Genomic DNA, 18,153 nt, shown 5'->3' with positions numbered 1-18,153 from the left:
TTCAAAGGATTAGATGTTGAAAACACACTACCAAATAAAAATAGGGAAGTTATTATCTCTTTTTAAGGCTATGACTGTGCACAGATTTGGTCACCTGCATTTCTTGGTGTCAGGAGGAGGTGGTAGAGAGGATTCACAGACAAGCGACAAAGAAGGTAACAGGTGCGTGGAATGCGCCCGCTAATTTTTCAATACATGATGAATAGAGAACTAGGAATCATCCATGGATGTTATGTAAGAGTGTGGTTAATAAGGCAGTGTTGCCTAGATTTTTTGTGTGGAGAGTGGTGAATGAGTGGAATGTGGATTGCCAGAAGTAATTGAGTGTTCTCGACAGTGAATAAATTTAAGGAGAGGTATTGATAGATTTTGTGTATGAAAGTTAGTGTGGATCTCCCACGATGTGTCTCCAAACTCCATGGGATACCCATATAATAATAATAATAATATTCTCCATAGATCAAAGACATACAAATTATTGAAGGGCTTTTACAAGATTAATACAGAGCAAATATTTTGGAACAGGTCCTGGTGGTGGAAGAATTAGGGACCATCCTTAGAAACTGAGCAAGGGTGTTAGAAATAATTTTTTGCTTGGAGAGAGCATGGTGAATGAGTGGAATAGGTTGCCAGAATCTGTTGTGAGCAGCATGACTGAATGAGTCCAATGCAAAGATAGATACTGTGCAAATGTTGGATAGTGCTTAGCATGATGTTTAGGGCCTTCCTCAAAGAGTCGAAGGATTCCATGAAGTAGCCTGTAGTAATAATAATAAACCAGCTTTTTCAGTACCTTTGCCAACACTCCTGTTATAGTGATTGTTCTATAATTTTCCTTAGAGCTTCCTTTATGTTATGTTATGAACCGTTTTTGCCCTTCTGCTCCTTTAGGAAGGAATGGGAGGAAGGCAAAAGAGATCTATTAAACTGAGGGTTGACTTAAACAGCCTAGCCAGGGGCAAGTTACTTTGGCCATTTCTGTTTAAGTCACTTGCTGATATATATGCAAAACTTGGTAGTGCAATAGTTAATAACTTAATGTGATCAGAGTACTTAATGAACATACAAAATGACAAAATCAAGTTTTCCTGGTACAAAAATTAATGTATTAGTCATGCTATCTAAGAAAGGTAAAGCAAAAGAACTAATTCTCTTGGTTGGCACTAATGATCTGAGAGGTGTTCTATGAAGGAGGATGTTAGCCAAAGAATCTACATCTTTGGCTAACATTCTTCTTAATATATATTAGCTAACTCTCAGCCTCAATTATCTCTTATACAATTATTTTAACAGAGCTACATTCAGTGGATATACAATTCTTAATCATTACCTCAGCATTAATACAATAGAATCTACTCACAAATTTGCAGAAACATATGCAGTCCTACCACCTTTGAAGATTTTGTGGCAGTTCTGCTGACTGCTTTCCTCCATCCTATATACTAGCCTTCACTGAACAGCTCCTGGCGGTCATCCTGCTGTAGTTCTTTTCTGGGAATTGTAGCATAGCTCACCATTGATTCTAGGTCTACTGTAGGCACCGTGTATCTGCATGTTCGGAACATGCCACATTCCATTACTGAACATACATTTTCGAAGAATAATCTGCCTCTCCTGGTTCCCCATGCCTATGGGTCACGCTCCAACGAAATCTCAGAAGTCCGAGCGGGCCAACAAACTGCAGCAAGAAGAAAAAACTTGGAGCTCTCCTGTTGAGGTTCTCAAGACCGCTTTTATACGATTCCGAAGTTCCTTGTTTTAGGGTCAGAGACCCTCGATTCTTCTGTAAATATACTGACGTCACTGTTGTCTTGACCTTCAGTACCTTTGTTCACTTTCAGGTTGCCGACATAATTTCATCTAATCCTCTTAACTTGAGGCAGAAATACCTTAACATTCTGTTACTCTTACAATTTTACATCAGAATTTAATATTAAATCAAGGTATTGTACAATTTGAACCTTTACAATATTTTATAACTCATGAACAATTCTATGTCATTCTTTTAGTCATTTACCTTTACAAGTAGTATTTAACCATTAAAATATAGTAATGTACAATTTTGTTCTTTCCACATGATTTATGACCTCTGTAAAATCGATGTTGAAAAATTTTAACAAAATTTCACTGTATCGAATTTTACAGTTGAATTTGTAGTCATAATCAGGCCCTTCTTCCTCCTTCAACATGTTGAAGAGACTTAGTGCCTTAGTGGTTATGGTCCTAGTGCTAAGGGGTATGCGGTTTTGGTTCAGGTTCTCTATCCATGATGAAAGTAGCTTTTCCATATCATCGATAGGACCTTGTCGTTGCTTCATCACTATCGTCGATTTAATGGAAGCAGAGCCTTTCACAGCCTCTATAATTTCATCCTTATTTTTCAAAATGGTCGTCACTGTAGAATGAAACCATCTGAAGTCATGGGTGATCACCAGCTTTATGTTGTTTTATAACTTGCAACTTTGTTTCAAGATCAATTGCTTGCCTCTTTATCTGTGATTCTTCACTAGGTTTTTTGATTGGCCATGTAGGGGTCCATGTCGCACAAAATATCACGAAATATTTAATGATAAATACACAAATAACTTATTTGTGTATTTATCACCAAAATCAACAAAAGAACTGTTGAAGACACGTGCTGATTGCCTACTGCCGAGGGAGGTTGCCGCTGAATGTGCTGTTACCACTGTGCATGATGCATTGTTAGTAAATAGAAACTTTTTACTTTACGCTTGCTTGCGTCTTGTTCAAAAGTATAGTCGAAAATATTATTTATTCCCTTATGGGATCACTGACATATCTTCAAGTGAATATAACTTGAATGGACGTAAGTCAAGGGATATTGTATTTCCTAAAGAGTATCATAATCCTTTCTTTTAGTGTTACACGGTGATCAGCATTCATATGTGAAATTATGGATTCTACAACTGTGTTAAAATAACTCTTTTTATTATCCTGACGTTTCAATCTTCATATCAAGATCATGATCTGGAGCATACATAAATATACAAGATAAGCTGCATTACATTTCAAACCCTAAGCTAGAGAAACAATCATTTGATCACATGCTACTCACTGGCATTCAAAGTGATCACCAATACTTTTCAAAAAAATGGATACAGCCAAAACACTATTAACAAAATTCTCTACAAGACCTCAATAAAAAACGAAGACAAACCAGACCAGTAAAACTATAACCATTCCCTACATTAAAGGGACATCAGACAAAATAAACAGAGTACTACAAAAATACAACCTCAAAGCCACCTTTAAACCTCCTGCAAAATTAAAAAGCTTACTCAACTCATCCAAAGACCCACTCCCTCCACTGGCCCGCACTGGAGTATACCGTATTTACTGCACCTGCAACATACATACATAGGAGAAACAGGATGCACAATTCTGATCAGACAAAAAGAACATAAACGACACAGCAAATATAATAATTATGGTGAAGCTGGTCATGCCCTGATCTGATCATGCCCTGAACATCTTACATAGAATTGACTGGAAAAGCACTAGTTGTCTACATCACACCAAAACATGCTATGAACGCAAATTTAAGGAAGCTTGTGAGATCGTTATCAACCACCCCAATCTAAACAATGATGATGGTCTAAAAATCCCATACATATGGAAGGCATATATTCGTCCCACAAATCCTTCCTCTCTAAGAACAACTATAAACAGGACTGTAGAAAATCCAGGATCCTAAATCTAAAATAACAACTTTAATACTAAAAAATAGGACATCACTGTTAAAGAAAAAAATCTATAAGAAAGAATGTTTATTCATGTTGTAATTTGTAAATCATTTATTTTTTTAATTTTTTTTTTAAAAATCAAAAATAACAATTATAATAATAGAAAAAGGACGTCACTGTTACTAGAAGGAAAACCATCTGTAAGCAAGAATGTTTATTCATGTAATCATAAATTAAATCTAGCTTGATGTATTTTTTTTTTTTTTTCCACTAGAGGTCATGCCAGTGAGTAGCATGTGATCAAATCATTGTTTCTCTAGCTTATGGTTCGAAATGTAATGCAGCTTGTCTTGTATATTTATGTATGCTCCAGATCATGATCTTGATATGAAGATCGAAACGTCAGGATAATAAAAAGAGTTATTTTAACACGGATGTAGAATCCATTTTTCAAATATGAATAAAGAGTACCATCTGTGGGTCTTCAAATCCAATGTTTACAAGTTGCCTTCTTTCTCCTAAACTTTCTGTCTATTCACAATATTAATGTATCATAGGTAGAAGTATGTGTCATGTGGGATTACAATTAAAAAATATATATATATATAGTTTCAATCCTAAAGCAAAGGCAAACCATTTATTAAAAGTGTACATTTTGAATTAAAATATAGTTAATGTATTTTGATTTTCTGAATAATAATAAGAAATATAAGACTTTCAGATAATAAACAGTGACTTCACATTTTCAGAGGACCAAAAGGTGTGTGGACATTGGAAAAGCAGGGAGAAAAACCAGAAATTAGTGTTTCTTTTGAAGAAGCCATGCCTACTTATACTCACATGGCACTAATTGCACTTATTAAGACAGGATATGTACATTATGTTATTACTCAAAATGTAGATGGTTTGCATTTGCGATCTGGCTTTCCTCCTGAAATGCTATCTGAACTTCATGGTAATATGTTTCTAGATAAGTGCAACCAATGTTTCAGGTGAGATGAGAATTTTGTTTTTATTTTAATATCCTTGTAGTGCACTGAACTACCCTGTTTGTACATCTTAATTGAACAGGTTTACAAATAATATGCAAATCATTATACTGTACAAAGAATACTAAATAAACATTACTAAATAAGTTTTACTTTCAAGTGTTGAAAGATTATAACTCCTTTTATACAGTTTTAATGATTTGGATAAAAGCATGTGGATGTAAGATCAGTGTTAAGCAGAAAAGATGAAAATGAACATGAAAATAATGAACACTATAGTGAAATTTTTGGTTAATTTGAATTTCAGAAACATAAATTACATTAATTTATGATTAAAATAGTCTGTTTGAAGTGATTTGATAAATTTTATTCGTGATCTTAAATACTAAATTTCATTAATGATAATCCTTCCTGTTATGCCAGGAAGGAGGAAGGATTATTATTATAATTTTGAATTGTTTTGTTATTTAAAAAGTCTACTGAATGATTGGATAATTATGTGTCAAAAATCATGCACATGTATGAAATAATATCTTATTTTTGCTTATGAACTCAAGACATTAATTTTTTCTAAAATTTTGCAACTATAAACAGTCTATCAGAAATTGAAACGACTCAACAGATTTTAATCAAGAACCTAAAAATATATATTTCAGTACATTCTATCCAGACCTTGGTTATTTATTTATTTATTTATTTTTTATGTAACTTCCACCTACAAACAGTTGTAAGCTTATAGTACATTAGCACTATGTATAGGCTAAGAATTTTTTTCTATTTTTTTTTTATTAAGTTTTGTAATTTTCTTGTATTTTTAATTAATTTTTTTAACTCATCCAGAAACCCTGCTCCAATGACATACTCACTATGGGATTCGATCCTTCAGCCTGTTGGTTGGAGAGTAGATATTATTACAACACATATTATTATTATTAATAACAACATCAACTTGTCATAAAATGAGTGACTAAAACCAAAAGTCTGATTGAACCAAAAGTTACAATAGCGTGACATATTTTTGTGAGGATTCTAGATATTGAATTTCAATAAATCTTTGCAGCTGAAGTCCAAGAACAACTTATATATGGATGGATAAAATGAAGGTGATGAGTGCTCATATATTTTTCAAAATAAAATCCCTTCCCCCAAAGGACGTTTAATAGAAACTGAGCCAAAAATCAAAAATGAGGAGAAAGCAAGAAGATAAAGCAAATATAAGTGAAGATAAATAATAAAAATGGTAGTATTACTTACTATTTGGCAGCCATTTCATTTTGTTAATCATCATGAAAATAGACTTATACATTATGCCCAGAAAATACTAAGGAAGAGGAGAGGACTTGCAAACATTTATAACATGCAGTTACAAGAATATCCAAGGGACATAATCCTTTCACTGTTTTGCATGTCAGTGTTTTAGATGCTCTTTATTGACAGAAGGTATTTGCTTAAGGTGGTATGTCTTTAAATTTTAGGTTTATCATGCTTTTTAGATTCTTTACTTTTAGATTTTTTTCTTTGCTTGATTGCAGTTATCTGGAATTGAAACTTTGCAACTTGGAAGTGGTCAGAAAGGCAAACCCTGGCTTCATGAATTGTGGACCCAGTGAAAATAACATTACATATGAGTTGGCCATTAAATTTGTATATAACATAAAATTATATATAACATTGAATATAAATGAATAACATATCAGAATATTAATGTCGGAGTTAAGTGGTGTTTACTGCTTGGTATATTTCTCAATAGAGCTATAGGCTAAAAATCTGTGATTTATTGTATACTTAGTAGATTATAATTTTTTTGAATCAACTTGGTTTAGTCAACATTACTGTTAGGAAATTGGTTTTATGTCTTTTTTTTTTTTTTGTGCATTGGTATTAAAAAATGTTTTTTGCAATTTAGGTATCTTATAACTGATAAATATTCCAACTTTAAATGTTACTGTTATGCCTCCAAGTGCAGTCAGAAGAATATAATATGATTTTTTGGATTGAATGCTATCTAGAATGCAAGAAACCTTTGTGAGGACTTTTTGAGGTGAAGATGAATTTATGATCTCATGTGAAGGCAGAGTTTTTTCTCAGAAAGGTGGGTTTTTTGTCCCACACGTGATGAAAAAAATTCATCATAGCAACCCATCCAGAGATTACATGCTTTGATGGATATATAGTAGAATGACTACATAGCATTATCTTTATTTGTAAATTATAATAAATTTAGTTTAATCCTTTATCCAAGTGTAAGCAAACAAAGTTTGCATCTGAAAATATCTTCAGGACTGAGGTAAGGTGGTACATCCCTTGGCAACTCGTAACAAAGTGGACCAAGCTCTCATCACTCCTTGTCTCAGTATCTCCCATAATGCAAAACACATCTCCTTGCAGACATGTATACTGCCATGCATTAAGGGAAGGGCCACTACCCAGACCGGTTTCGACCTTTATTGAGGTCTCGTCAGTGGGAGGCAGACCCAGAGTGGTGATACTAAGGCAGAAGCAATGGAGAGGTCATATTTACCTATATGAGTTGCCAACCGGTGTACCACCTTATTATTAAATTACTCTGAATTTAGAGAAAGATGTTGGAAGTTTATTTTGCTCTTGGTTATAACTATATATTAAATTAGTTTAATATATATTAAACTAATTTAATATATTAAATTTAGTTTAATCCTTTATCCAAGTGTAAGCAAACAAAGTTTGGGCCTGAAAATATCTTCAGGACTGAGGTAAGGTGGTACATCCCTTGGCAACTCGTAGCAAAGGTGGACCAAGCTCTCATCACTCCTTGTCTCAGTATCTCCCATAATGCAAAGCACATCTCCTTGCGGACATGTATACTGCTATGCATTAAGGGAAGGGCCACTACCCAAACCGGTTTCGACCTTTATTGAGGTCTCGTCAGTGGGAGGCAGACCCAGTAGACTATTAAGACTATTAGCTTGGTCCATCTTTGCTACGAGGGAAATGTTTAGGCAAATTAGTTGGGCAGGTAAAAGGAAGATGATCCTAATGGGAGATTTTAATTATAGGAATGTGGATTGTAAAGAAGAGATAGTGTATAGTAACAAGGAGAGCAAATTTGTTGAGTTTCTGCAGGATGATTATCTAAAGCAGCATGTGATGGAAACAACACGAGGTTTGTCGGTGATATCCTCACAGGATGTGGTTGTGAATGAGGTATCAATACTGCCACCTGTTGGTGAAAGTGATCATATGGTATTGGTTTGGAAGGTAGTCAAGCAGGAAAAAGTTATCAAGAAGTTCTATATGTGGAACTATAAGGTAGGTGATTATCAGAAGCTCTGTAGTCAACTTGCATCAATACATTGGGTTGATGAATTGTGTAGAAAAGATGTTGACAGTGCCTGGGAAATGATAAGGCAGCATCTAACACAAACAATGCATAACTGCATACCAAGAGTTTAGTGAATAAATAGAGTAGGAGTAAGATGGAGGAACAGTGAAATCAAGCAAGTAGTGTTACAAATGAAGTTGTTATAGAGGTAGTACAAGACAGTCTGCACTGAACAGATGCATGAAGAATATAAAGTGCAGGCCAGAAAAGTCATAAGCATGGTTTAAAAAAGTAAAATATGAGAGGAGATTGGCCAATCAGTTCAAAGCTAATCCAAGAGAATTTTTCTGCTAAGTGGCAAGCAAGAGGAAAAATAATTATGGCAGGTTGATACTGGTGGACAGTTACAGGAGCAGAGTAATCATAATAAATAATATAGTGGACTACTGAGATAAAGAGGAAATAGGCTTCACTTCGGCGAAGTAAGTTTATTCAAATTAAGTGGATATTGAATCCAACATTATTTCTTAGCCGAATAAGAAACTCAAAGATAGAAAATCTAAGAGTTTCATGCCAAATATAGAAAACTATAAAAGTTCGGCGAGTCCAAGCATAAGCCAACACCTGGTACGTGCTGGAGCAACTCGTAGTAAAGGTGGAGTAAGCTCCGATCACTGTCCTTAGTATTTTCCCATAATGTACAACACAACTCCTAGGAGATGTATGCTGTTATACATTATGAGAGAAGGTCACTACCCAGACCGGTTTTGACCTTTTTTGAGTTCTCATCAGTGAGTAGGTAGACCCAGATGTAAATACTGAGGTTGCAGTAGTGGAGAACTTATTTCTTTACTGTACGAGTCACCAAAAGGTGCAAAATTACTGAGATAAAGAGCCAATAGGTTTTACTTCGGCAAAGTAAGTTTATTCAAATCAATATCCACTTAATTTGAATAATATAGTGGAATCATTTAATGAACACTTCATCAGTGTATATCGCAGTGGTGTGAATGATGCTGTACAACATGGATGATGGATAGAAGGGAAGCAAGAATTAGGAGAATTAAAGGTGAAAGAATCGGAGATGTATCAGGTATTGCTAGGGATAGATGTTAATAAGGCTGTGGGAAGGATGACATATCACCACGTATTTTTAAAGAATGTACAAAAGAGTTAACCATGCCCTTGTCCTGGTTATTTAATGAAAGTCTTGCAGTGGGTAAAGTTCCTAAGGTGTGGAAAGAAGGCAAAATAATACCTCCCCACAAGCATGGTTTGAGAACAGAAGTTTCCAATTATAGACCTGTCTGTATATCTGCAGTTGTGATTAAAGTGTTGGAAAAATTGGTTAGAAATGGAATACAGGATTGGGCTGATTGACATAAGATTTTCTATAATGGTGAGCATGGGTTTGTGAAGGGCAGGTCTTGTTTTAGCAGTCTGCTTATGTTTTATGATAAGGTGACTAATATGTTGGATAAAGGAGAATCATGTACAGTGATATTCTTAGACTTTGCAAAAGCATTTGATAGATTACCACATGATAAATTGGTGTACAAGCTGCAGAGGATATTAGATAGTATATTGATTAGATGGATCAGCGATTGGCTTTCTGACTGATACCAGTGAGTTGTGTATGGTGGAGCTGTGTCTCAGAAAAGAAGGTGACCCATGTCATGCCTCAGGATTTTGTTCTTGAGCCCCTACTGTTTAACTTTGTTAATGATATTTCTTGTGGATTGACTGGAGGATCTTCAAATGTTTGCCGATGATACAAAGTTAGGTAGAATTATCAGAAGTAGAGCTGATGGAAGATTTGAATAGACTTGTAGCTTGGACAAATGAGTGGGATTGCAGTTTTAAGATTAATAAATGCAAGGTGTTACACTTTGGGATACAGAGATATAAGTCTATGTACTGTATTGGTGGAGCTGTACTTCAGGAAGCAGATGAAATTCAGGATCTTGGAGTGATGGTGGACAATAGGCTGAAGTTCTGGGGGAACATTGCATGTGTTGCAAAGACTGCACATCGTATTGCTGCTATGATAAAAAGTACATTGACATGTAGGAATAAGGAGATGGTGGTGTCTCTATATAAGGCATTGGTCAGACCACATATGGACTCTTGTGCTCAGATTTGGTCACTTAGTTTTCATTGTGATGTGGAAACACTAGAAAGGGTCCAAAGATGAATAACCCAAGTGATATCAGGATGCTGGAGTGTTGGTTACGAAGAGCATTTGAGAGAATGTGGATTACAGAGTTTGGTGGATAGGAAAAAAAGAGGATATGATAGATACCGTCAAATTAGTTAAGGGATTCTATCAGATTAATACAGAAGAAATTATAAAAAAGAGTATGTTAAGATGGGAAGAACAAGAGGTCATCCCTGGAAATTGTATAAAGATTTGGTGAAGAAGGGTGTGAGAAGTAGACTTTTTATGTGAAGAGTTGTTAGTGAGTGGAATGCACTGCCTGTGTGCATTGTGAGTGCAGGTAGTGTAAGTAACTTTAAAGCTGATTATGATAGACATGTTGCTGGTTGAGTGGGCCTCCTGCAATGAGTCTGTTTACTGCATGGAGATTGCCAAATAATAATAATTATTATTTCCTGCTTACATAAGTTATCTATTGTTTATTCTAATTTTAAAATGTTAATTTTTAAAAATATAAAAACATTCACTTCAGAAATACACATTATGTAATATCACAAAAGTTTCAGTAATATAGGAATTTTACATGCCTATATTACGCATGCAGCTACATATTAATGTATGAATTTGCCATATTTCTGAAATATATTATATAGGAAGACAAAGTCTGCAGAATGAGATAGTTTAAGAGGTAATCTTAATGTGCAAGACCATAAGTGATTTCTGGTAACAGTGCCTTAGCATTTTAAAATTTATGACTTATAGTATACACTTCTGTATAATCTCCACCATTTATTATCAATTTCGAAATATGTTCCCTCAAGAGGTGTACAGGACTCTATGATAGTAGTACATAATTAACTTTACATTATTACTAATTGGGGGGGGTTGTTTTAGGATCAAAGCCAGATAACTGGCAGGTGACTTCCACATTGCTTTTAAGGACAGAAAACTTACTGGGGCTTCTAATCTAATCTCCAGTCCTCATGTGGTGCAACCTGTTGGTAGGTATCTATTGGGTACTGAGCTAACAAGATGGGCTGGCAATTTGGGACTTAGCCGACCAAATTGTACTCTCTGTTGTCTTAAACCAGAATGTATATGATGGTACAACGTGATCAGCTTACAGGCCAGTTCAGGCATCACCTTATTAAACAAGATCTCCACTGTTTTCATCAGGGAACTAGAATGAACAGAAAACTCAGCTACTGGAATAAACTTTAACTCAACATCTAGAAGAAAAAGAACAAACCCAACATCATCAAAGGAATTGAAGATAGGAACCATCAACATAAGGAGTATCAATGAGAAGGAAATTGAACTTACTGAAGACACGAAAAAGCATCACATGGACATAATTGGCATTACTATGATGAAGACTAAAACAGGTGAGATTCTTCTAAATAAGTATAGGATGTTATATTTGGGCAATAACAACCAAGGAAAGCAAGAATTCAATGACAAACATGAAGATAAACTTTTTGATTGGAAGGCAATTTCAAGTAGTTATGTGGGTAAACTTCAAAATGAGGAAATGGATAATAAAACATATTTATACCTATGGTCCTACAGAATGTTGTTCTCCTAAGGAAGAAATAGACATATGGCGTGTTCTATATCTACCTTTCATTTTCTAGATTTTATCCCATACAATTTTTACATTGGTCATTTGATTAATTGATCAGGTAAATTGGATCCAAGATTTTTTTTGACTCTGACATCTCGCATAATGTGTTTTGGCCTGAGCATTCTTAAAAGCTATTAAATTGGATGTGGTGGGATATCTCTATGAAATATATCCCATTCTCTGTGTTGATCTTTTATGGCTGCTTGGCATTCTGGGTTCCACCAAGGCTTTGGGTAGAGTGGAAATTGAGATGATGTTCTTGGAATGGAGACTGTTGCTGCCTGGACAATGCAGTCTGTTACATACTTTACTGCTTCATTGATAGGTGTTTGACTGACTGTATCAGTATTAAATTTTGCAAAATGGGAAAAGTTTCTGGTCAGTCTCGTCCATTTTCCATATAAGCATTTCTGTAGGAGAACATGATCCTGTGAAGACATTGTGCAAAGAACACATCATCACTTTCATATATTCTCTTCGACATCCCGCATGAGCAGTGGAAGAATGGAAGGGGAGCATATTGTAAGATTGATTGCCGAATAAGAGCGGGTAGGCATTTGGAAGAAAGCATTGAGTCAATTATTCAAAAAAGGAGAGGTCATTATTGTCAAGGATTCATTCAATGATAAAACCTCATTAGTATTGGTTCAGGCAGTTGCAAGATAACATTATGAAGATTGATTTCATTTAACTCAGCACTTGGTGGTAAATAAATTGAACATACTGTAATAAGAAATCCCATGGATAGGCAAATCACTACTACCTCCAGAGCAGTATTAAGCCGAAAATGATGAAAAGGAGTATGACTACCCACTAAGATAGCTACTCCTCCAAGAGTAGGACCACCTCCAGTTCTGTTCTTGCGTACAACAGTGAAATTCCTTAAAATAGGGTCCTCATCAGGTCTTAACTATATTTCCTGTAGACAGAAAGGTTTATGTTTCTGCAGCAAAATCTTGATATCATCGATATTTTGCCACATTGATGTGGTAAAATCCACAACAGTTCCTTTGTAAAAATTTTCCTATTATTTTGGCTTTATAGGCTTGTCTGGTCTTTGGAAGGTTGAGGACTTAACTTTTGTCAGGTTTATAATTATCGGTTGTTTTTGGGAAGTATACGGCCAGTGTCTATCACCTCCTCTGGTAAAATATTCAATACATCTGATGTGTCAGGGTCAATTGGCAAGTTTAATTTACTTTCAGCGGATACCAAAGTATCCATTTTTTCTGTGGGTAATGCAGAAGTTATATTTTCATATACAAGTAGTCAGAAGGTATTACACCTTATTACTTCCTGATAACACCTCAATAAAGATTGAAACCGGTATGGGTAATGGTTCTTCCCATAATGCACAGCATTATACATGTCTGTAGGGATATGTGCATTGTGTTTTGGGATACTAAGGCAATTGATGTGAAGTCATTAGCCTCTGCATACAAGTAGCCCAGTCATGAAGTTACTTCACATGCACACTTTGTTTGCTTACACTTGGATAACGGATAAAACCAAGAATATAATTTCTTGGCATCTTTAATTTATAGTATAACCAAATAAAAAAAACTTTCAACATCAGTTTCTTGGAACGTTTCTGACATGATGTTTCCACAAAGATAATACCAGAATGTAATTTCTTAACAGTTTTGGAAGATTCTGCCAGTCCTTCTAAACCCTTTTGAATAAAGAAAGGGTTACATTTTCCTTGTCGGCTTTTCACCTGTTGCTTGGATGATCAAAAACACTGGTACGTTTTATACTAGTATCATATGTCTTTTGTTTTTTATTTCTGTTACCAAATGCTGTATCTATGGTATCAGTACTCGGTGGGGGGACTTTGTTGGGGACCCCTGAGACATTTCAGGATGAAGAATTGATGCTCAAGGGGTTTGGTCTGGTACCAGCGCTCTCTACCCACCATGTAGTCACACATGGATGCTCACTGACCAGCATGCAATGACTGTGCTTGGGAGTGGAATGCCAGGGCTACCCTGGACACTATACCAGCACCATAGCAAGCTTTGGATCTTGGCTCCAGACCATGGGGCGAGAGACTGCAATACCGTTAACCCTTGATTGATTGATCCTGGTGGACCATCCAGGACTTGCCCATCTTGCTGAAGCAGAGGCCAAAGTAGTACAGTACTATCAGGATCCCCCTTTCTGGATGTCTACTCAGTTTCCACTCTGTGGAGAATTCACACCATGGCAGCAGGATGTTGGATCCCAGTGATGGTGGTCTGGAAGAAATGATAGTAAAAAAAGACTCAGGAGAAGTAGAGCAAAGAATACTGGAAGAAAAGCATAGAAAAAGAGGAAGATTGTAAAGGGCCAGTATCATCACTGGCCCTTATGTATCGTCTGTGTGTGTTTGTATGGAGTTTCTGTAGATGGTGAAAGCCACAGATCTATCTAGTTGTCTTGCAGTTAGGATATCTAGGAGGGACAGACTGTTGTTACTTTCTATTTCAGTTGTGAATTGGATGCTTGGATGACAGCTGGTTGGCTGAGTGGTTAGTGTACCTGTTCTCCAACCAACAGCCTGTGAGTTTGACTCCTGCCATAGTCTTGGATGTTTGTAATTGTCTTTAAGTGGGAGATGAATTTCATCGTTTGATGTGAGACCACTTCCCTGCTTTGGAGGCCTGAAGTGGTTTGAAAAAGTTCCATGTTTGGTTTCTAGAGCAGTGTTTCCAGACCATGTAGAACAGAAAAATTAAAAAATACAAATAAATAAATAAATAAATATATATATATATAATTGATAAAAATAAAAAAAATCCTGATCCTACCCATGGTATAAATGTACTATAAGTTTGCATATAACCTTTCATATGGGTAGCCACATAAAGAGTAAGGAAAGTGTTTAAGGTATCCAGGCCATGTGTCCAAATCACAAATGCATCATCTACATAGCATAGCCTTCTAGTAGGTTTGATGGATTTAAGGCATTCTTTTCAAATGTCTTCATAAAGCAAAGCAAATTAGAATAGGAGTGAGAGAGAGTTATGGGAATGATAGAAATGGAGAGAATAGGAGAACCAGTGAAAGAAAGGAGAGAGTGCAGGAACCAGGAATGGAGAGATGAAAAGGGTGGCATGTAAGTAGGAGAACAAGGAGAGAAAGTGTCAGAGGAGAGAGAGAGAGAGAGAGAGAGAGAGAGTGAGGGATGTCGGTGAGCAAGAAAGAAATAGTGGTAAGAGGTGAGATGTATGGTGACTCGGTGATGCATGGTGTGCAGAATAGAATGCGAGGAGTATCTGCCTAGAGGAATGATAGTGTGACTATGGCAGTTAAGCAAAGTGAAAAAGTGGCTGAGATGATTGTGATGGTGGCACCAATGACTAAGGCAGCATGAGTGGGTGGTAAGAGATCTGAGGTTCATGCTTGAGGTTGTATGGAAGAAGACAGAGAGAGAGAGAAAGAGAGGGAAGATGGTGAATGTGTTGCCCAGGTATGATAATTCAGAGCTACAGAGAAGGGCTTCAATAATGAATAGTATGATAGCCAGAATGTGTTAAAAGAGAGGCTTGGATTAAGTGGATGCATGAAGGACATTTGAGGACAGAAAGAAACTGAATATGAAAGTTGCCTTGCATTACAAAGGGGAAGGACATAGGTATCTGGAGAGAATGTTTTTCCCTGAAGAAGTCGATGTGTTGATGCAAAGATATTAGAATTATCAGCGTGGATAGTAGCAGGGATTGCTTCTTGTGGGAATAGTTGCTTGGGAGAAGAGGGATTACATCGTGTAATGTTGAATCTGGTGGAGTCTAGAAGGGATAATGATAGGTATAGAAAACAGTGACAGTGCTTGATGATTCTTTATACAAATGCCAGGAGTATTTGGAATAAAGGAGATGAATTGGTTGTGCTGATAGCATCATCCTCCAAAGATTATTTGGGATCACTGAGACATGATTGATGGAAGCATATATAGCATTTTTCAGCTCAATAGGAAGGGCAAATGCAGTGGTGGAGTACTGCTTATGATAAGTAATGACTTGTATCCTCTCAGAGTGGAGGATTTAAATAGCAATAGTAGTAATGGTTTTGAGAGCATATTGTATGAGGTGGACAGGATAGTATAATTAGCAAGCTATTGCTATAAGCCAGGGAGCATTAGAGGGTGAAGAGTAGGAGATGTCTAGGCAATTGAGCTTGGCTAGTGCAAAAATAATGATTGTTATCAGAGATTTTAACTACACCAGTATAAATTGGGAAGAGGAAACTGCAATTGCTCTTCCCTATTTATATTGGGAAATTGGAATTCATGAGGGATAAATGTCTTAGGCAACATGTAGTAGAAGGAACACAAGATTCAAGAGTTTGGGTTTGATCATAGCATCAGATCTGATTATATCTGAGATTATCTCTCTCCAACTGGGGGCTATCTCTGCCCCTGGTTGGAGAGAGTGGCCATGTGGTTTTGACTTGGAAGATGAATAGACATGCAGGAGTATCAAAGAAAAAGGAATGTATGTGAACTTACAAGGCAGGTGATTATAATAATCTTAGAAATCAGCTTGGGGTAATTCCATGGATGGAGGAATTGGTAGGGCGAGATATCATTAGTGCTTGGAAACTGATGAAGGAATATTTATTAGTAGCAATGGCAAGATGTATACCACAAGTAAAAAAGAGAACACCATTAAAGTGGATGGTAATATCAAATGGAAACTGAGGTGAAAAAGAGGTTATGGAAGAGATAAGGAGGGGAGTGGAGAGCAGATGCACAAAGAATGTAAGACTCAGGCCAAGAGTCTTACATGATAAGACTCAGGCCAAGAGTGACTAGTATGGTAAGGAAGGCAAAACTGGAATATGAGAAGAGATTGGCCCTAAGATCCTAAGGAATTCTTTTGTTATGTGCCCAGTAGGAGGAGGAATGATTGTGGAAGAATGATGTTGTTGAATAAAAATAGGAGGTAGAGTGACTGATGCAAAGGACTTAGTGGAGTTCTTCAATGAACACTTTATTGGGTATTTCATCTTAGAGATATAGGTTTTAATACTAGAGGGTTGGGGCAGGTTTGAAGTTTAGAAATGCAGGAAGCGAGTGTGTTTCAAATACTGAGTACTCTGGATGTCAATAAAGCAATATACTTACTGTTTTTGATTGCATGGTTTCAAATTACTCTGCAGATATATCAATTCTCTACACGTGAGGTTCGCTGTACAGGTTCGATTGGTTAGCAGTGTGTCAAAACACTCTGTACATCTCCATGTGATGTTCACTGTACAGGTTTGATGGGTTAGCAGTGTGTTGTAATTCCCACCATTCCCACCTACGCATGTGAACTCCAATTCACATTCAGCTTATCCCGTGTGAATAGCAGTATCCATCTTAAAATTATCCTTGCTTTGCCTCTTCCAAAACCCCTCCTCAACCACAGACATTTGTGCCATCACCACAAATTTCCATGGCGATACATGTACCGGAGAGCTACGTCATGTATCTCATTAAATCTACGTACATTTTCCTACACCCACTCCACTCCTTTTCAAGGTCGTATTGGAATAATTTTATCAAGAAAGGCCATGAAGATGAACACTGTTATAGTTATATGTTTCGATGAACACAAAGTTAATCATGCCCCAACATTACCCCACCACCACCTTGAATATCTAAACGTTGTCGGTTTCCAGAATATGTCAAAGATTTCCACAAATCGACAAATAAAGCAATGGGACTGGATGGGATTTTGCCATGGGTTTTGAGAGAATGCACTAAAGAACTGATAGCCCTGTTGACCTGGCCTTTCAGTGTAATCTGATTGCCTTTTATACTAACCACTTGGCCGAGTGGTTAGTATATCCACTCTCTAGCTAAAAGGCTATGGGTTCGAATCCCACTATGAGGATGGATGTTTGTGATTGTCTGTGAAAATACTAGTGGTGGTAGTGGGCAGTAGATATCGTTGGTGTAAATGATGATGGTAGTTGCAGTTGGTTGTAGTTAGTGGATTGAGTGGTGTTGTCAGAGTGTTGTAGAGTAGGTGCCCTTCCTCGATGAGTCTTTGGACTCCCTGGAGGTGTGATGTAATAATAAAATGACAAGAGCAGTTGATGATGGGAAAAGCATATTCTGCTAATTTTTTTGGATTTTACAAAGGCATTTGATAGGGTGTCATGTGATTAGCTGATATTTAAGTTGCAGCACATGGGTTTGGATGTCAGGTTAGTGAACTGGAGGGATTGGCTATCTGATGTATCAGAGTGTTGTGTATGAGGAGACTGTATCAAGGAAGCAGAAGGTTACAAGTGGGGGTTCCATGGGATTCAGTGCTAGGACCTGTATTGTTTAACCTTTATATCAATGATATTGCTGGAGGATATTCAGTTGTTTGAGATGATGTGAAGGGTTATTAGTAATAGTG

At 36.5% G+C, this 18,153-nt stretch overlaps 1 protein-coding gene across 3 annotated transcripts in view; it reads left to right on the top strand.

Moving 5' to 3' along the window:
• The window catches only part of Sirt6 (sirtuin 6), a 130,657-nt gene that overhangs the window by 47,261 nt on the left and 65,243 nt on the right, over nucleotides 1–18,153 (top strand). For all 3 annotated transcript variants that reach the window (XR_016549172.1, XR_016549173.1, XM_090401738.1), the window contains exon 3: nucleotides 4,454–4,696. Coding sequence is in view for 1 of the 3 variants with exons in the window: in XM_090401738.1 (XP_090257864.1) it covers nucleotides 4,454–4,696 (243 nt within the window). In the remaining 2 variants the exon portion in view is untranslated. The remainder of the gene's footprint in view (nucleotides 1–4,453; nucleotides 4,697–18,153) is intronic.

The sequence above is a fragment of the Typopeltis vanoorti genome, chromosome 12 (assembly GCF_054136105.1).
Source record: "Typopeltis vanoorti isolate ZY-2024b chromosome 12, IOZ_Tvanoo_1.0, whole genome shotgun sequence".
Classification (NCBI taxonomy): Eukaryota; Metazoa; Arthropoda; class Arachnida; order Uropygi; family Thelyphonidae; genus Typopeltis; species Typopeltis vanoorti.
The sequence above is the reverse complement of the archived record's forward strand: the minus strand, read 5'-3'. Positions and strand labels throughout refer to the sequence as shown.